At 35.0% G+C, this 22,399-nt stretch overlaps 1 protein-coding gene across 2 annotated transcripts in view; it reads right to left on the bottom strand.

Annotated features, from left to right (window-relative positions):
* LOC149805769 (uncharacterized) overlaps window positions 1-22,399 on the bottom strand; it is a 125,757-nt gene that overhangs the window by 56,088 nt on the left and 47,270 nt on the right. For both annotated transcript variants that reach the window (XM_089950454.1, XM_089950453.1), the window contains exons 8-9: window positions 7,978-8,051; window positions 384-480 (exon numbers count right to left, since the gene is read on the bottom strand). In XM_089950454.1, the coding sequence (XP_089806580.1) occupies window positions 384-480; window positions 7,978-8,051 (171 nt within the window). The remainder of the gene's footprint in view (window positions 1-383; window positions 481-7,977; window positions 8,052-22,399) is intronic.

Genomic DNA, 22,399 nt, shown 5'->3' with positions numbered 1-22,399 from the left:
TGTAAGGACATTAAGCTGACAGTGTTAGGGAACCTCTGGCGTCAATTGAATTAGAAATTATATATTGATGAATGTAATGACTAAGTCTTGTGCATTTTTTATATCCTTGATGCTTTTCCTTTTTAAACTACATAATGGGGTACTAACCAACAGAAAAGTGTGTGAATACTATAGTAAAATATTATTTTAGTTATAAGCATCTTATCCTTCAGATCGATAGACAGTTGACACACATATCTGTGACATCAAGACAAATATTAAAATGTCTGCAGCATGATGACCCAGTGCTAAACATCACTATAAACTGCTAAGTTAAAAATCCAAATCATACTCACACACACAAATCCAAATTTTTTTAAAACACCAATTAGTTTCTAACTTACTGGTCTCGGTAGTTTCAACTGGGAAGTAGATTTGCATATTTTCTTCATACAAGTCAACATCTTTTTTCATGAACAAGCAGAATATAACTCTATCAACCTGAAAATAGATAAAAAAAAAATATATGTCTGGCAACATTTTCTAGTGATCTTTAGCATCCAACAAAAACCACTAGAGTGCCTGGCTACTTTTCAAGTGATCTTTTAGCATCAAGCTCAAAACTCAAAATCAGATTTGTCACTTGGAAGATATAAATGTTACTGAAATTCAAAAAGCAAGCAAAGACACTAATGTTACACAAATTGTGAAATTTTCAAGATTCTAAATTTCTTCCTGATATGGTCACATTGTGTTTAATTTTGAAAATATAGGCACCATGCTACTGAAGATGAGAGCGAATGCAAATCAACTCAGAGCTAGATTCACTATTTTAAAGTGCATATGGCAGTAACCCAAGTGGATAGTAATTTGGTCTCATACTATTTTTACCCATGCAAGATTTAACAAGAGTCCTTTGAAGGTACTGACACTCAATTGGCCAAAGGAATTACTGGGGATCCACAATAAGTCCATTTCATTTGTCCATTTGTTTTTTTAACTGCAGAGTAATGAAATCATCTAAGATATTCTTGAGAAAGTCTTGAGAAAGTCTATCACACTTCGGTAACCAAAACATTTTCTTAATTGCTTTAGTCAGTACATTCACGTGATAACTGCAATACAAAAGCCTTTAACATGGTGTTTGACCTTGACCCTGATATCATGGATATCAAGACTTACCCACATGCTAAGTTTGGTTAAATACAAAATTAATAATTTTAGAAAAATTAGTTAACTTAATGAACTGGCACAACATATGCTGGATGACAGACCATCAAACAACTTGTGTCTTAGACAAGTAAGGTAAAAGATTATAAAGATATCTGTGTTTCTTCCTTATTCTTTACAGTAGTGTGAAGAATGTAAGATTTCATGTTGTATGCTGAAGGTTATGATACTAGCAGAGAAACTCATCTCCATGTTGGAATCAGGTTTTTGGCCAACAAGGTGCATGTGGCTGCCCACTTTTTGATAGCAGGTGGCTTCAACAGTGAGAGGATACACCCTCAATTCTTACCATAGCCCAAAAAGTCTTTAGTTCTACCAAGACCTAATAAGCCAGGCTAATTTTAAATAATGTTACTGGTAAAATAACATTATTTCATATGCACTGCAACAGAAAATAACATTTGTGCTCTTTTCCTAATAAATAAATGATGAAATCTAGAATTTACTAACTCAAGCCCTAAATCTTCTGCCCCACCCATATGCAACAAAGCTCAATTAATAAGGAAATTATATAAATATCCTTACTGACCAAAAATTATAAATATAAAACTTTCCTTGTTCTGTTTTGACTGGCTGTCCATCTGTAAGGAAATTACACACCCACCCAGACTGGCACACACTCACAAAGAGCACTGTAGGTACAACTAGTGCTTCTGTTATAGCAACTGCTGCCATGGTGTGTCATGACCTAAAACTTTATGTATATGCAAGCTAACTGATTTAAAGGGAAACAAAAAAATCATCTCTTAGCCATGGCAGACTCAAATGCTAATACAGTCAACTCTGCTTATATGCATAACCTTGGGACCAGACCCAAGCTATGCATACAAAATGGAGTATGCATTTAAGTGGAATTCATGCATATTTACAATGTACATGTACTTGTAAAATGGAAAATCATACAAACAAAGGTCATATGCTATATAAATGTGTTTCAGTGTATTGAACATCTATGTATACATTTAATTCCACAATAAATGTAAATTCAGACAAACATTATAAACTGTTATTGCCGAAATTATTATTGACCATGTGTATAGCTCTTTGGAACAAAATAGTATACAGGTTGCTACTAAAATTAGTTCCCAGTAAAGTAATAAGTTTACGTAAAAAGAAAGACATTAAAGTCATTGCAAAAAGTTTGCAAGTTACTTGTTAAAAAAGTCCGTATTTGATTTTTGAACACAGTTGGGGCAGCCAAGCTGGTGGACAATAGTCTGCAAGTTATAAAATCTGTCATACGATTTGCACCCATTTGCTTCCAGAAACGCTCTAATAGTCTCCAGACTTTTAATGGCAGTAGCAAGGTTTGGTGGCAGGACAGACAAATTGTTGGTAGACTCCTCCACATCCTCTGGATCGGAATCCTTTTCTTCTTGCTGGACATTTGAACAGATATCAGCATCTGTTTTTTCTTTAATCTGCCACTCTTCAAGAATCTTTTCCTTATTTTTCTGAATTCTCGATATCGCACTTTGGTTAACACCAAACAACTGTGCAATCGATGACTGACTTTCTTTTTGATCTAACTTCTTTATCACTTCCACACGATCCACCAATGATAACGTCTTACATGTGCGCTTAGCCATTTTAGATTTGCTCAATGGGTTGAATTTACATTGCTTTCTTCAGGAGTTGTACAAGAAACTTGATCCGATGTGGGGTTAGGACTAGGCTGCCAGCCAACTAGGAATTTGTGCTAACCACTGAGATTACTGTGACTAATGACTCATCAGGTAGTCATCTGGCCACTGCCTGCTGGCAATAATTTCTAGCTCTAGAGCCAGTGCACTGGCATTAATAATGCCTTAGCTGATGAGCACATAGGTTGGCTGAGGCACCAGTCTACAATTTTCTACGATCTTTGGGATAGAAGTCTGAACGTATACAGCACTGACCTCTACTTTAGATGTCTGGACCATATTTATGCAATTAAGTGGTGTTGTTGTTGTTGTTGTTGTAGGGTTTAACGCCATTTTTCAGCACAAGATAGGCTATACATGGCAGCCAGTATTAATGGTGGAGGAAGAACACAGGAAATCCCCGGAAAGAACCACTGACCATTAAGTGGGGTCAAAAACATATAAAGTCAATGGTTGAGACCAGCAAATTGTATGCAATTAAACGATTCATGCATATGTCCGATATTGATTACTATGCATAGTAATGAAGGAAAAACGGGACCATACTTTCGCTACGCACTTAAGCAATCTATGCAATTAAGCGATATGCATTTAAGTGGAGCCAACTGAAATCATTTTTGCTCTTATACTTAGTTACTTGTTTGTTCTTGCCCCAAGTTTTACTTAAGCCATTGCCTAAGAGACCGGGACAATTAAAAATTAATACTGGGCAAGTATTTTTCACAATGTGAAAGCTCAGTCAAGAAACCCCAAAAAGATAATGTTCAAAATGTAATATATAGTTACATAGTATATAGTTTCGGTGACAAACATTGGCCCTTAGTTGAATGTTGGGTGATTGTTATCATTATGAGACCATAATAATCCACAGGTTTCAGCTTCTGTTGACCAAGTAACACTTTATCTAGTGGCTGATTTTAACTAAAGGAATATGGCAAATTTAAACAATGAACCAATCACATCTTCTTGTGCACACTATATTAGTTTGTGGGGACAAAACTACTGTAAAACCAAAAATCATAATCCCACAAAAACAGTTTACAACATCTGAGAGTGAAGACACTGGATTAACAGTATCAGATTAACAATAATGTGAACTGTAATTGTATAAGCTCAAGTTCTGGTCAGGGGTGGCCCAATTACCAGAGAGTTGATGGAAAACAAGACACTGTGAAAAAGAAAATAAGGAATTCTTTGATTATCTTTTATCTTATTCACAAATAGTTCAAACAAATGGGTAGACTTGTGTGACCCTTTCCATCAGTGCCCTATAAGTTACATGTACTGCAGCCATTGAAGACTGTCATTCCTGTTGATTATCATAAAACATAAGACTCGTAACACATGTCCAATTTACAGGACTAAGGATAATTTTAAAGTAATAGCATTATGTATGATAGAAATTTTGTATTGTTCCTGTGGATTTTTTTAGGGTCACAATTCTTATGGAAGCATGTGTTGGACTTTTATTTATTAGGATTTACTAGAATTTAGTTTAGAACTATTTTTTTTTAAATCTAATCAAATTTCAATAGCAAAACACAATGCTGTGAAGAAATAAATCGGAATTGTTTTTATGCAGATTTCTACTTGGGTTTTCTCTTCTGATTCATACTTGTATAGTCACACACAAATGAATACAGACATATTCAGAGAACACATATATGCATAAAAAAAATACAAATACCACAAATCAAAAGTCACTGAACAGTTTTAATTATAGCATTCTTAGGGAAAACTGTAGTAATTTAATGTCAACCAGATTTTCAAGCCTGGCTGCCCGGGGTCAACCATTAATTTTCAGATTTGTTTAACCCCTGTTGTAAATGCACAATTTTTTGCTAATAAAGCTTTACTGGATATCAATGAAGTTTTACAACAGCAAATAAATGACCATTTTCACAGTATCATTCTTCTTAGATGGATTTGGGCCCTACTGTTAGGCTGAAACCATTATTTTAAAAATTTTTTTTCATGTATTAAGTGAATAAGAAATGACGAACAAGACTGTGACGCAGCAAAAATAACTGCTCATTGCTATGGTAAGCCTCAGAGACTGTGACACAGCAAAAATAACTGCTCATTGCTATGGTAAGCCTTGGAGACTGTGACACAGCAAAAATAACTGCTCATTGCTATGGTAAGCCTCGGAGACTGTGACACAGCAAAAATAACTGCTCATTGCTATGGTAAGCCTCGGAGACTGTGACACAGCAAAAATAACTGCTCATTCCTATGGTAAGCCTCAGAGACTGTCAATGCTGTATAGTTATACTAAATCAAGCATCTAGAAGGTATTACTTTATGAGAAAATAAGTACTTAATGTCAAGTGTCATATTATAAGTAAGGAACAATAGCCAGATTGCAACATGTATATGCTAGACCCTGAGGCTAATTATTCGCTTCATAAATGTTGCGAGTGTCACCCTTGCGAACAATGAGTGTCAAAGCAATGTGTACACAGCTGGCCGGCCAGCTTATATTATGAGTGTAAGCCGACATCAAAAGGACGGTTGGGAAGCCAGTTGTATATAACATGGCCATGTGAACTTGTTACTGGCGCCTTATTTGGATGCGTGCGATTCACAGGTAAGTGGCATGAATTGCCGGTGTTGGGCTCAAGGGAACATCAAATGGGGGTCGTAGATCCAACCTTGACAGACTGCCAAGGAGGGGGCAATGTCTGCTAATTAAGTAGACCATGGGTGAATCGACATCCACTCGGAATGGAGCAAGGCGTGGCCACCATTGGAATCGCAAGTTTAAATCAAATGTCTTGAAACTAAATGTCAGTAGTCGCTAAACCATCTTGCAGGAATTACATAAGGAAGTTATAAGCTACTCCAACGTCATTCAAAATTGGCAGGAAACATTGTTATTCTGGAAATTACAAAAGACGTCATTCGAAATTGGCGGGAAACATTGTTATTCTGGAAATTACAAAAGCTTCGGACAGGTCAGTGACTCATTTGCTCAATTGTTGGAATCTATTACAGCAAGGTAATTGTACTTTAATTATGTGCAGTATGTATACTTCATTACTAGAATTGTTAGTACATAGAATTACCATTTGTAGGGTTTGATTCATTTGTAGTGTTTGATCTACATGCATATTTTGAGATATGAGCAACGTTTATGTAAAGAATTAATACTGTAATTCACTATTTGGTTAATTCGTAGTAGCCTCGTGCATTTATTCATGTGATATTCTAGATCTGCAAATGCTGAATTGAATTATAACTTTGTATAATGGTTGCAGTGCGCAACATTAGTTAATAGGGGTATTTGACTATTTGTGTATACTTTGTAGGAGTATAATGTGTAAGGATATATCAGCGCATGGATATGTGGATATCTGTGTACATTTTGTAGAAGTGTAATGTACAGAAATGCATCTGATTATGTGATATTGTTCTGCATAATAAGATTGAGAATCTATATATACTGATGTGATGAAATCTATTGATATATGCATGATAAGCAGTTGATACCGTGTATACCATTACCTGAAAGTATGGGTATTTCAATGTGCACGAATGCGTGACCAAAGAAGGTAATGGCTTATCTGATGATAGATTGTTGTTTAGTGTGAGACTAAATAGCTAGAGGAATATACTAATGTCCTTGTGTGTGTTCGGACAGGAAGCTTTTAGGGACCGGAGGAGCTGTAGGAGACAGAGAAGGGAAATACCCTGGTACAGTTGGTCCAGAGTCTCTGGGAGACAAGGAGAGAACGGAAGTGGAGGAAGTGGAAGGGTGAAGGACATGGTTATTGGACTGAAGGGGTACTGGGTACCAGTCAAGAAATACTACAGATGAGTAGAAACACAGGACAGGAGGAAAATCTATCACACTAAGTCAGATGATGAAGTAGGCTGTCACTTGGTTGAGTGAAAGACAATTGATAGGGTTTTGAATATTGAATTTCATTTGAGGAAGGACTACCTGTTATTGAATGGCATTAAATTTATTGTTTATTTGAATTTCACCTTTTGTGTAATCAGTAATTTAACTCTCGGCATCGCTGACTGGGGCTTGAAGCTTTGCATCTCTATCACTACTTCAATTTCTAACAAAAACGAGCCAGGGTAGGTCTTCTGTAATAATTAAAGATAATACTGGGAGCACCCCACCCTAACCTAAGGTAGTCTACAAGACCTTTACATCTAGTTTATTACTCACATTAAACTAAATCAATGAAATTAATACAGAAAAATTCTGCTTAATGGCTGATCTCAAGCCTACTTTTATTTAGTAACCTAATTACTAACCATCTGATATTTGAAAATGACAGATATACACCCAGCCAAAATGTGAGAACCTGCTTAGCAAACCATTCTTGGATTGTTTAGCAGATTCTGTTAGAAAACATTCTTGGATTGTTTACCATACGCTGTTAGAAAACATTCTTTGATTGTTTACCAGACTCTGTACTACTAGCCATAAGGGAATAACTGAGAAAAGTCGTGCCATTTGATTAGAAAAAAACAAGTAAAAAAGGAAAATTGGTGTTTCATATTTAAAAGGATATCTGAAGAACGTGTCTCATAGTTTAAATAACTGAATAAATATTTAAATTTAAGTGTCCCAAAGCTTGTAGATCATCAAAAATTGCTCTGTATAATTTAGTGTGTTCCAATTCTTCTGGTGTCCAATTACATTTGGCAAGTAGTAGCTCAGGTGGTAGAGCTTCAGACATGTAATCCAAGGGTTACTGGTTCAATACCCACCCACCCAGGCCAGCCAGGGTAGGCTACCCCCGTGTGTAATTGGGAAGGCAATATGCTCCCATTCCCTTGATATGATATAGGTAATAATGAGTTAAAAATGCCATTAAAAACCAATTGACCAACCAAGCCATTGATCTGGATTAAAAAATATGCCCTGTCCATCTATAAAAGTTGCAGCGTATTAAAATTTAATATTTCAGTATTCAAACTAAACATAATTTAAACAGTATCTAAACAAATATTTTTTGCATGATAAAATCATTAAAATAAAATCTACAAAAAATGGCTACCTTTCCTTCTGTTGAAGCAACGAGAATAACTCTCATATCTTGCCCATGCTTGTGCATGTAGGACATTAAAAAGCTGACAAACTTGAAAGATTTAGGTAACTCACTGAATCTGCATTCTCGGTCAAGAACTTTCGGACTACTTTCAAGGCCACATGGCATGCTTTTTGGTTATCATAACCTGCAAATATGACAAGATTTACATAAAATTCATTATGAAGCTGTAAACAGCAATGCATTTAAGTACAGTTTTTAATTACCAACTGGAGGTGAAAATGGGTATAATAATAATAATAATAACAATAATAATAATAATAATAACAAATAATTCTTTATTTCAAGAGGGTAACCCATTAGGATTTGCAATTATTCTCCCCCTGACACCCTCGGCCAAGCACAAAAATGATAGGAAATTTTAATCAAGTGAATACAGTGAAGGCTAATTCTACTTTATAGACATAAACATTTATACTTTTGCATAGAAACATTTAAGACCATAGGGACTGTTTTTCTTAACTATTCACCAAATCAAGCATCCAAAGAAAACGTGGCAAAGGCACATGTACACTGAAAGTAAATAATGCTTAAGAAATCATAGCTACATATGCCTAATGAATATCAAACTCCTATATATACTCATAATTCGAGTCCAACTGCAAACTGCACAGATCAAAATCTGCAGATTTTTAGTTGTAATCAGTAAAACAAACAATGTAAGCCTTCTCTGCCAGTGCATCACGTAATTTCAGATCAGGGTCCATGTTGTTTGCAGCTAGACTCCACTTACATTGAGTACAGATGTTTTATGCTTTATAAGACAAGGTTCTGCAGATTAAAATGTCTGACCTAAAAACACATGCAATAATTTACCGTGAATTAAACTTAATTTGAGTAGTATCAATTTTCATGGCCTTGCAAAAAGTGACACTTTAGTCTTGATCTGATTCATGAATTGGGGACTCTATCACATGGTTCACATAGAAGGAAGTTATTTCTTGGGTCCTTCAAATCATAGTTCATAGCATCACAAAATCGATGAAAACTGTTACCCCCATAAGGAGTATTGAATTCACAATATTCTTCTGTTAAAAGGCAAAAGTTGTAATACCAAACTTTAAAATAGAATTGTAATGCTCATGACAAAGGTGACACCTATGTCTCACCATGCTTTCACATGAGAGAAAATGCAAACAGGATGCTGGTGCTATTGCCAAAAAGTGACACCTATGTTCACACATGTGACAAGACTTACAAGTCAGCTTAGGAAAGATCAAAGGATGTATATAATTTGGTCAATAATCTGTACTTAATAGAGGGGGGATTTTTAATGACTAAATTTTTGTTAATGCAAACGGACAAAATTACAATTGTTGAAAAAAAATTCAATTTTGTTAATATTAAAATATACACATCATCTCATCAAATCAGCCCTTTCACAGTATCTTGTTGCCATTCAGTATCTTCTTCTATGTACCATAAGCAACTTTAGATTTTCAGATCACTGACTGGATAATACCTGTTACAGTCCCCATCATACTAAGGAGATGACATTGTTACTAGATCCAGGACTCCTCAAGAGTCAGCCAGAATTTTCCTCATCACTATCATCATCAATGCTGCTGTTATCATTGTTACTATAGTAAAACACATCCTGAGATATCATGCCTTCTGCCTGCCATAAGCAGTCCCATAATAGGCTTCAGCAAAGGACCAGTTTGCAAGCAGTCTCTCAAGACAGCTGGTATCTCATAACAGGTTTGAGCAATGGACCAGTTTTCAAGCAGTCTCTCAAGACAGCTGGTATCTCCTAACAGGTTTGAGCAATGGACTAGTTTCCAAGCAGTCTCTCAAGACTGCTGGTATCTCATAACAGGTTTGAGCAAAGGACCAGTTTCCAAGCAGTCTCTCAAGACAGCTGGTATCTCATAACAGGTTTGAGCAATGGACCAGTTTCCAAGCAGTCTCTCAAGACAGCTGGCATCTCATAACAGATCTGAGGAATGGACTAGTTTCCAAGCAGTCTCTCAAGATAGCTGGCATCTCATAACAGATCTGAGGAATGGACTAGTTTCCAAGCAGTCTCTCAAGACAGCTGGTAGCTCGTAACATGTTTGAGCAAAGGACCAGTTTCCAAGCAGTCTCTCAAGACAGCTGCTATTCCATAACAGGTTTGAGCAAAGGACCAGTTTCAATGCAGATCTGAGGAATGGACTAGTTTCCAAGCAGTCTCTCAAGATAGCTGGTAGCTCATAACATGTTTGAGCAAAGGACCAGTTTCCAAGCAGTCTCTCAAGACAGCTGCTATTCCATAACAGGTTTGAGCAAAGGACCAGTTTCAATGCAGCCTCTCAAGATGGCTGGTAGCACAGAACAGGTTTGAGCAATGGACCAGTTTCCAAGCAGTCTCTCAAGATGGCTGGTAGCTCATAACATGTTTGAGCAAAGGACCAGTTCCAAGGTCAAAATTCAACACTGCTTAAGAAGGAAAAATACCCACAATCACTGTACATGTATAGCATTTTTGATGTATTATTTCTCTTAAAATATATGTATGCATTCACATTTATATTAAATATCACATACACATGATTTTGCATATGAATTGCAAAGTTATCTACAGTAATATTATCTTGTTTCTGTATACCACACACAGGTATAACAAATCATGACTGGTACAAATATTTTGGGTAAGCTTGTGTACTTGGTAATATAAGATTTTAAATTTTTTTAAAGATGTTCACTCAGATTACATCAATTTTAACATAGATCTTTAATAATATATTGAACTCTGGTATTTTCCCCGTATCATGTGGAAGGAAAATAATATCTGTTCAATTTATAATAATGGAGTGAGGAATGATTCCATTAGAAGTATCTCTTAATTAATACAATTAATGAAATATTTGTTTAAATTGTAACTGAAAGACTTCATAATTGCAAAAACTATAGACTTGAGCCCACACTATACATTTTCATAACCAATAATTAAATGAAGCCCAAACTGTATAATTTTATTACTGATAATTAGATGAAGCCAACACTATATATTTTTATTACCAATAATTACATTAAGTCCATACTACCAGTATATACTTTTATTACTGATAATTACATGAAACCCACACTAAACATTATCACAGATAATTACATGAAACCCCACGCTATATATTTTTATTACTGAAAATTTGATAATTACATGAAACCCACACAATACACTTTTACTAATGATAATTACATGAAACCCACATTATATACTTTAATTACTGATAATTACATGAAACCCACACTATATACTTTAATTACTGATAATTACATGAAACCTACACTATACACTTTTATTACTGATAATTACATAAAACCCACACTATACATTTTATTACTGACAAATTACATGAAACCCACACAATACACTTTTATTATTGATAATTACATGAAGCCCACACTATATACTTTTATTACTGATGTAATGTATATTAAATTTAAATTGTTTGTTTGTTAGTTTTAAATTTCTTTTTTATTCCATTACATGCTATTGTAATGTATGTGTGTGTGTGTGTGATTAGGTTTTTAAAGTAGCTTTAACAATTTTCAGTCTGCAGTGTGGCAGTTTATACTGATGTCTAGCACTGGGGCATCATGCCGCAGGTATGTAGCATGATGTCCTACCCAGTCACATTATCCTGACATCAGTCCGACCAGTCCTAACACTAACCTCTTAATGCTGAGCACCTAGAGAGGCAGCTGTTCGTACCATTTTTGTAAGTCTTTGGTATGGCTCAGCCGGGGTTCAAACTTAGACCACCTGCTTCAGAGGTGGATGCTCTAACCACCAGGCCACTGGAGCGGTCACTATTGTATAACATTGTTTACTGGACTTGACCTTGTTACAAAATCAGTGATAGTTTTGGTAAACAACTTTTTAATTTTTTTTTACCATTCTCAGAGTAAGAATTATTAAGTTGAGTCAAGGTCTTACCTGGACTATGTGACAAGTATCATGTGTAAATTCGTAACAAACTTCTATTTTTTCCAGAAAAATGAACTTTTGACCCTCATTTGGGAATCTGTTTTGTGTCGTAGTTAGTTGTATGACTAATGTTTTGATAAAGGATAGTTAGTTGAGCTTAAAACATTTGAAACGTTAAGTTATATTATGTTGTGACCAGTTTGGGCTGAATTTTATTTTTCTTCAAATTACTGAATTCAATTGGTTGTATTCCCTGGAAATACAAAATTGCTCTGACAAAATTCTTGGATAAATACATTCATTGGAATTTATACTGAATTCAAAACCGGAATAATACTTTCTGTGATTCAACAAGAGACTGTTGACATGTCTGCACTTTGTAGGTTATTACAGACGTCACTGCCTTCCATCTTCAATTTCATCGGGATTTGAACTGAGATTCACTTAGAACTTTTCAATGATAGGACTTATGTTTTAATTCTTGGATTATTTTGGGGGGATTTAATTCGCAATACCATAAGTTCTTTAAATTTCTTATTTTTCACTTAGTATTCTAGGGAAATAAATTATTTGTTAAATTTTACAAAGCTTGTTGTCTTCACTCTTTTCTGTTACTTATTTTAAGAACAAAGACTTGTAACACTGATAAATTACATGAAACCCACACTATACACTTTTTTTTACTGATAATTACATGAAACCCACACTATATACTTTTATGACCAGTAATTAGATGAAACCCACAAAATATACTTTTATTATTGATAATTACAAGAAGTGAAGCCCACACTATATACTTTTATTACCAATAGTTAGATAAACCCCCTGAATTTAGATCAGGTTATTCGGCCATAGCTAATATTCTGTCACTACAAGCAGAGGTACAAAAACAACACAAAAAAGAAAGTCCCTTCTACATTTCTACTGTCTAAATACCGACTTTCTAAGATCTTTAATAAAGTTTAACATGACAGCATTCACCAGAACTTAGTCAATGAAGTTGTACATTGAAAATATTTAGCATTTTTTTAAGGCAATGTATGACAAATTGAAATGACATGGATGAATACACAAGGGCCTAATTGACTTTATCAGACCGAGACAAGACAAAATCAGTTTAATGCTTCTCTTTCTCTGCTGATGATTCAAGTATTATGATATCGTTGTGTGTCAGATATCTTAATCTTTTATGAAATACCATACATATTATATTTATTGTTTGCTGACAATGTTGCAAACTATGTCAACACTGCAATAAAACTATGGGTGCCAGCTAATTTAAACTCCGGTCACAAAAACTAAAATTCATTAATTGTGATTCAAAATTACCAAAAGCAACTTGATTTTTTCCTACAAAATAAAGAGTTCAAATTGGTGAGCCCCAGCATTGTTATTGATCCAGAATCTGTGCTTACAAATATTCTGATACTAATGAAAAACTATTTACTTATTTCCTGGGTATCAATAGATTGGTCAACAGCAATGTAGCATTAGTTAAGTGTGGAAGACAGATGCTTTGTTTTAATTATTATTACACAAGTAAAATCTTTTGCAAACTTGTGCAAATGCCAAATAATGGCAATCCAAAACAATGCTATTTAATGCTTCAATCACTTTACAAAAGTGGATGCAAAACATGGGCACTGCAAGTTAAAAAATTACTGTTTAAATAAGATCACAGTTATGCAAAGGTATTTAAAGAAATAAACCTTTCTAAGGCAAATCCCAAGCGAGAAGGCACAGGTTCAGGAAATTGGTTCCCCAATGCCTTCAGATGTAACTGGTGAAAGTGGAATTGTTAGCAAGAATAAAAATAAGCATTCCAGATGGTTTCTCTTGCATTGTATCAAAAGGTATTCACTTTGGTTATCATTGCCATGTGGCTGATGTGAGGGGACTATTCTGAATCGGCTGAATGCCACTTCTAAGAATGAAGGCAGAAGATGTGTACAGTTGGCTGAACTGAACAAACTGTAATTTCTGAGCACTTATTACAATGTGGGATATGTGAAGTAAGCCAAGAGAGGTAATTCCCATTTGCTGATACTAAGGCTGACCTTTAATCCAAAACTCTGATATAGTATTATCATTACTGCAAACTTCTGGCTGCTGCTAAAATAGAAGACTCATCTGCAAAGTCTCATATGCAAAAAATCCATGACTGATATGACCCAATGCAAACAATTCCTGGGGCTGAGATTCTACTCTCCAAGAGGACAGTAGGTACCCAAAAATGATCTACTTGGTACATTTACAAACTTGATTTAGACAGGTCTAGAACTCTAAGCTCAGATTAATGAATAAGATCAATAAGATTGGGATAAGACTAGATTTGTGCATGAAGATTACTTAAATTGTGCTAATGGAGGATGTCACCCAAAGACTTTGATGTCAGTGACATGAAGATGGTCATGTAGTGTGATATTACCATGGCGAGGGACTGTGTTGAACTGAATAGTAAAGCCCTGAAATGGTACACACAGTCCCTGTAAGTTAACCTCATTAATTCCTTAAAGACCTGTTAAAAGGAATATTAAAGTAAGCATCCTGAAGGTCTGTGCTGTCTGCAAAAACTTCCTCTTGGATGGCACTGAGGATTGGTTTCCACCCTAAACTTGGGTGCACATATGCACTGACTCAGAGAGCCTAAATAAATTACAGACCTATTCTAACTTTTGAACTTTCAGCATGGTATTTCTTGCACTAACTTCTGGAGGTGATAGTCCATTTTGAGATCTTTAAGCTTTCTCCCATAGATATATCAGAAAAGGGCAGCATGATCATGCATAACATCATTTTCTGTTGAAAGAAAGCTGGCATGGAGAGAAACTGGTCTGAAACCCATCTTTCTCTTTCTCTGTGCCCTGACATGTGTTGCTCTAAAAACTGGTGTTGACAAACAGTAAGCAGTGGTTCCCCATCTATGCATCTTAATGGGGTTCCTCTAATTTCTCTGGTCCTTCTGAATAATGAAGGTAGGGCACTAGGTTGCTGGGTCTGAGTGTGGCTTCCTTCCATTAAAAAAAAAAGAGACTGGAAAACAGGGTGGAATGTTAGGGCCACTTTGTGGTAATCGTTTAAGAGCAAAAATGTGGCTAGGAAACTGTCTTTCACTGCAAGCCAGAAGTAAATATAATTAGTAAGGGAATGCTGAGCTACCCTGATTGACAGCTGAGTCATGCACACTGGTTGAATCTTGGCAAAGCTATTGAGCATGGAAATGACACCTATAAAGTTGTGAACCAGTTGTTCCATGTCTTGGAAGCTCTTAATGAACATACATATCAAAGAATACTTTGACATGCCCAGACTTGCAATGTATCTGGCAATGGATGGGAGCTAGATTTGCAAAACTGACAATTGAATTTCTGTAAAAGGCCAAGTGAAGCCAAACAAGAATCTTCAATGTGAGAAGAAAATTCTATTGATTCTAGCGTCTTGCAGTTACCTCTCATAACAATGCAAAATGCTGAAGATATGACCCAAATGAGGTCACTGTTTTATGAAGGCTGGTACTTTTTGATTAAAATGTTCACAGATGTATGAATGTTAAAGCAGGACATCAAAAAAGCATGAGAACAACAACAGAACTATGAAGGCAGTAGCCAAAAATCTTCCTCTATGAAGGCATGGAAGGTGATATCTTCCCAACACATCACAGAATCAAGCAGAGAGAAAAAGGTTTGTAATTGTAAATCTTTAATAACTTAGGCAGATAGAAGAAGAAACTTGCCGAGAGGGTGCTGAATGGGGCAGCAGGTTGTCAGGGATGATAACCTAAGTTAGAAATTCACCTATACTGTGAGGTGGTGAACATTTTACATGTTAACTTTCTAAACTGGCTTATCCCTAATTTTGCAATTTTCATTGGATTCAAAGATAACCCCAAAACAATGATTTCCAACAGTCTTTATCATAAAGTAATTCTGTAATTTTTTTTGTACCTAAATTTTTCTTTCTTCAAGTTCACAAAAATATACTTAAAAACATATTTGTTAGTTCAGAATGTTGACTGTGTATGAAACAATAACGAAACTAGACTAAAAAAAAAGATATCCAAAACTTTCTGACATAAATGTACTAATAAAAAACAAACAGGAACAATTGTTGTCTGATTTTTCTTGTACATGTCACTATTTCTTTTGATAACATGTTTCTGAGCAAATGGTAAAAAATCAGGATTGGTCAACAGACTCTTGTATTGCAGACAGATTCTTCGTCCTATCATCCAGGTCATAAACTAGTTATCAAGATGGCTAAACTATTTTTATTACTGTAACTTTAACCTCATGAATTTAATAACAAAAATACAAAAACAAAAAAACACCAAAGACTTTTGTTGTTATAAGTGTGTGTGTGTGTGTGTGTGTGAGAGAGAGAGAGAGAGAGAGAGATATGGATGAAATAATAATGTATCTGGGTGTAAGACTGTATTCAGAGTGGTATCTTTTGGAGCTGTTACAGTGCTTTGTTGACAATGGAGAGATAGAGATTGTACAAGGTGATCATACTCTTCTTTTTTCAGTTACATTGTAATTTTATCATTCTCATGTATAAGGCTGCACAGTTACATTGTGACTGTATCATCCTCATGTACAAGGCTGCACAGTTACATTGTGATTGTATCATCTTTATGTACAAGGCTGCACAGTTACACTGTGACTGTAACATCCTCAGGTACAAGGCTGCACAGTTACATTGTGACTGTATCATCCTCATGTACAAGGCTGCACAGTTACATTGTGACTGTAACATTCTCATGTACAAGGCTGCACAGTTACATTGTGATTGTATCATCTTCATGTACAAGGCTGCAGATACATTTTGACTGTATCATCCTCATGTACCAGGCTGCACAGTTACATTGTGACTGTATCATCATTATGTAAAGGGTTCAGTTACATTTTGACTATCATCCTCATGTACAAAACTGCAGTTACATTGTCACTGTATCATCCTCATGTACAAGGCTGTTGCCATTTCAGTGCCAAGTCATATTTCACTGTCAGTTAACACCTCTAAATAGTTCATTCCTGCTTGAATGATGACAGCCAATGATACATCATTTTAAAAAAACACAAAATGGCTAGGAAGAGTTGATACATGCTACTTAACAAATGCCCAGAGACACCAAATTTACTGTACATGTAATTCTAATCGATGCCTGAATGAGGGTCTACAGATGAGTCCAAAACAGTAAGGAAATGAAGCTATCAGTACAGAAGTGAAGTTACCAGTAGGGAAATAAAGCTATCAGTAAGGAAATTAAGTTATCAGTATGGAAATTAAGCTAACAGTAAGGAAATGAAGCTATCAGTAAGGAAAGTAAGCTACCAGTAAGGAAATTAAGCCTCCAGTAGGGAAATTAAGCTATCAGTATGGAAATGAAGTTATCAGTAGGGGAATGAAGCTATCAGTAAGGAAATGAACCTATCAGTAAGGAAATTAAGTTACCAGTAGGGAAATGAAGCTGTCAGTACAGAAATGAAGCTACCAGTAAGGAAAAGAAAATATCAGCTGTTGGTGGTAATAAGAATATTTGCCATTCAGAATAAATATGAATGGTAAATAAATTTAAAAGCTGATACCTATAACAAACAAGAGTCCCTTGAAGGGACTGATGCTCTTCTGGGCAAAATGAATTTTCAATAAGAATATTTCTTCCTTTTAATTGCTGAGTGTTAAAACGATCTCGATATTTTTCAGTGAAAACAAGATTTTCGTATTAGCTGCAGTGGTAGACATTGGGTGTCACTTGGCACAATTTTCAATTTCCAAACAGATAAATTAAAATCTTTTCAGTGAAAATGCAAATATGACCATCCATTCAAGGGAGAGTAGTGACAAGATTTCAAGACAGCCACCATGGCAGCCATATTCAATGTACGTCTTGCACCATTTTCATTTATTACCAAGTAGGTATCATAATAAGTCCAGTGGTTAAAATCCCACGTTGATATACCATCCATTAGGGATGAGTACTAGTACTATTTTCCATATGGCCACCTAATGAAGGTTAATTTGCATCATTTTCATTTAGGATCAATTTGACATCAAAAGAAGTCTTTTAGTAAAAGCTCTAAGTTGATATGACCATCCATTCCAGAGAAGTAGCAATAACAAGATATTTAAGATGGCAGCTGCAGCAGTCCATACTGGATGGGCAAGAGTCATCATTTTTATTTAGGACCAACCAGACATTATAAATAGTCTAATAGTGAAAACCCCATGTCAATATGACTTTCTGTTCAGAAGACATAGTGATTTTTAAGATGGCTGCTCTAGAGACCATACTGGATATCAGGTTAACACCATTTTTATTTGGTATCAACAAGACACGATACTAAGTAATGCAGTGAAAACTTCATCTTTATATAACCAACCATACAGAACAAGTAGCAATAACAGGATTTTCAAGATGGCTACTTAGGACTGATTAGACAATGTCAGAACTCTTCTGGTGAAACAAACCCATATCAATATGACTGTTCAGGAGTAGTAACAATAATAAGAATTTCCAAATGAATACTGTGGCAACCATATTGAAATTTAGATTGGCACCATTAGCATTTAGGTCCAACAAGATATCATAGAAACCATTTAGTGAAAACTCCATGTTGATATTACCAGCCATTCAGGGAAGAAGTCATAACAAGTATTCCAAGATCACCACTGTAATGGCCACATCAGATATCAAAGTGACACCATTTTCACTCAGGACCACCTAAATATCATACAAAGTCTACCAGTTAAAACCTCGGGTCCATATGACTTTTCCATTCAGGAGAAGCAGCAAAAACAAGATTTTGAAGATAGCTGCCATGGTAGCCATATTAGATGTCAAATCAGCACCCTTTCCATTTAGGACAAAGGAAACATCATAAGAGGTCTTTTAGTGAAAACCCCATGTTGATATGACCATCCATTCTTGTAAAACAGCAGCTACAAGATTTTCAAGATGGCTGCTGTTGTGGTCAGATTGGTTGTCTGAGCAGTGCCATTTTCATCTAGGACCAACTAGACCATGAGATGAATGTGTATGGTGTGCAAATTTCATGTCTATACTCCAAGCAGTTTAGGAGTGGTGATAATAAACTTGTGCCAACAGATGGATGGATGATGGCCAAAAAAAATCCATAAGCTCTTGTGCTCTATGACCATTATAATAAAAAAGGAAGACACTTGTATGTACACGACTCCTTCTTTGTTCTCACTGATAAAAACAGGCAAAGAAGGGTAGCTTGAAGAATAAGAATAACAAAATTTGTATTTCACTAAAAAATAAAAAAAACACAAGAAACTGCCTATGAACTCTTGTTTTAAAACAGGTGACAATATGCAATGGTGCTTTGTGACAGTGACTGAGTTGTAGCCAACAAAGATAACAGCAGAACGGTAAATCAAAGAATATGCTTAGATTCTCAATTGAGAAATCAATTACCCTTTTAAAATGAGATGACTTAATGCCTTTCAGCATTTTTACAAACTGATTATTTTTTTTTTAATTTCTTAATCTCCTGTTCAATTATTCTGCAAGAAATTTTAAGTTCTAAATAATAATAAATAAAAAGCATAATACAGTTCACTGGACACAGATAAATTAAAGTTTATTTTACCTGTTGTCAACATAAATTTGTTTTTAAAAATAATAGGTGAATGTAAATAAAGAGAATGTCTCAAACATGAATAAGGCAAAAATATTGTTTCATCCACGATAATAACATCAATAATGACAGGATGATAATGACAGAATGCAAAAATATAACAAGGCAATGCAAATAATAACTTATTGCCAATATTAGCAGCAATACAAATATATTTGCTATCTTTTCATTGATGTCTCAATTAAATACTTACCCGAAGTTAAGAAATAAGTATGCTTTTCAGATGCTATTATATCAAACATATACTTAGCAACAAAAAAAGTACTGGTTGTTTGACCTATCTAAATCATAGTTAGGTATCTCTGAAATATTTGTAAACTGTGAATGACAAAACAATTCCTGAACTGTACATGCTATCAATGTTCTTTCTCGTTACAAACTTAACTAATATTTCAATCTCTTTTGCACTTGTAAATCTTTCCTTCAAATTTCCTGCCCAAAAATTAAAGGACTGATTAAGAATACCTAATTCGATGTGCAAAAAAATATACCAGTACCAAAAAATAACATAAATTACAGTAGGTTACTTTCCTTACTTTCATTAAATAGGCAAACAGGTACCATATTGAAAGGACTATAATCGTGTAAAATGTTAGGTAAATTGCCTCTGTCCAGGAAGTTATTCCTGTTCTCAAAGTCATAATCAAACTCAATCAAGATCTTAATTACAATATGTACTCACTTATAAGCCAAATAACTTAGGAAAAAATAAAGGCCTGGAAGAGGTGGGGGGGGGGTCAGCTTACCTGCTAAGCAGTGTCTAAACTTGACAGTTTTTAAGTCTTTTTGTTGATTACTGTAATGGCTGTAAATCTTGGGACACGAAAAAATCATTTGTTCAGTGTTCTATAACTGATATGCATGTAAAAAAAAATCATTTTCGGTGTCCCGACACTTATTAAACTGTTATAAAGTACTATGATTGATTTTATTATTATTTTGCATGTGCATATTTTCTGATTTCTCCAACACAAATTTAAATAAAGGTAAATACAGACTTCATAATTCACTAGCCGGTTGAGTTCACCCGGGAGACCAGGCTGAACGTACATTACTTACACAGTGCAAATTGTGCATTGCATCACTTAAATCCTCATTTATTCTCAAACATATTAGATGCCCATTTTGCTTTATTCACTGTTTTGACTAAATTGCATTCTTCCAGATAACATTTCAGCTAGTCCTTAATAACTGTTTCATTTATGTTGAATCAGGTGCTCATGAGTTACTAATTTTCAATGATATAAGCAATCCTACAAACTGAAGTAATATTTATGAAAAGGTACACACATTTAATTGTACAAGGCACATAACCAGCATAACTGTTACATGTTCACAAAGAGTGGTAATAATAAAGGCTAAAATTCTCAAAGATCAACTGAGATCATCAGTCTATTCTAGTTTTGTGTTTTGGCTGGACAACATAACTTTCCACACCTTGGAAAACTTTGTTTCCACATCTCCTTTGTTGGCAGATTTGTCTTTTGTTTTCCAACAGTAATATAGGCCAGTTAATTATTAAGACCATGAAAATGGATTGTGTTAAGAAGGAATTTTGACCGGCAACTATACCAGTATATTGATGTATAATTGTCTTTCATTCCATAATATTAGCACAATTACCATAGATTTGTAAAATGGGGTGTAAAGGGAACCTGTCAACTTTTCAAAAGCCTTGTAGGGAGACTGAATTTATAAAAATTGGGAAACTGGAACCTAACATCAGGGGGGGCTTTTTGTGGCATTTTTTAAGCCTTGTTGTCAATAAATATTGACCGATCTTCCGACTCCAATATGCATGAAATTCACAAAGGATGTGCCTTTTCTCCCTGTGACGTGCCTTATTTTCCTCCAGAAATTACCCTGTTTTCATGTTCTGGTCAGCTGTGGCCAAACTGCACAACAGCTAAAGGTTAGTCTTAAATAAACAAGCAAGAATGCCAGTGTGACTAAGTAAAAGTTAATCCTTATCGATGCAACTATTTTGTGAAAACGACTGGCCCTCTGTCCTAATTCAAAGAAACCATGTTCCACACTACTGTGTGTTATGCAACCACCAGCAATTGATTGGCAAATAAAGGATGCCCAATTTTGTTAACTAAAGGTGCATAAATAGGTAGCCTCATGGTATTGAACATGTGGCAACCATTTCCCCCTCATTGTATATCCAAACTTATTTCCATACTGTCAACTCTTAAGGCATTTAGTATTAAGTATTGTTTACTGTAAAACATATGTATTCTGAATTAGTTTTTTGAGGACACGTATGCGGCATGTTATGTATTTTAATTCCTTCTTTTAGTTTAATGATGTTATTATTCGTATTATATGGTATAAAATGCCAGGTGTTCACTCTTGTAAGATTTTTGGTGGGAATGGCACTTTAGCATATGGAGTTACAGCATTCATAGTGATCATACTTGGGAATGAAATTAATTGTCAACAATTTTATTGTTGTGGTTTATTTTTTGTTCTGGTTTATTTTCTGATTTTTGTATTGTTTTAGAGGTATAAAAAAAATCATAAATTTACGTGAATAATGTTTAAACAGTCTAATTAGTGAAGAAGTGAATTCTTTCTAGTAAAGTAACTATTTCGTCACAACAATATGCACAGGTGATACAACAGAACATGGCTTCCATAGACTGCATACAATATATCTATTTATGCAAGACATTTTTTTGTTTAGGAGAAATGAAAGTCAAAGACATAATGTAATAATCAGGAGTTCACTGCAAAAATCGGGGGGATATTATGAAATTGGGAGATAGAGGTGGAACGACTTCAAAAATTGGGATTAATTCTTTTTGTTTTCCTCCCTCCTGGTGTGAGAATTGACAGTTAAGGTGTAAGGTCGCTTACATAAAGGAAACCATGACTTAGCTTTTATGATATTAG

The sequence above is a fragment of the Sinohyriopsis cumingii genome, chromosome 2, assembly GCF_028554795.1.
Source record: "Sinohyriopsis cumingii isolate HCF-2022 chromosome 2, ASM2855479v2, whole genome shotgun sequence".
NCBI lineage: Eukaryota > Metazoa > Mollusca > Bivalvia > Unionida > Unionidae > Sinohyriopsis > Sinohyriopsis cumingii.
This window is presented reverse-complemented; position numbering and strand designations above follow the sequence as displayed.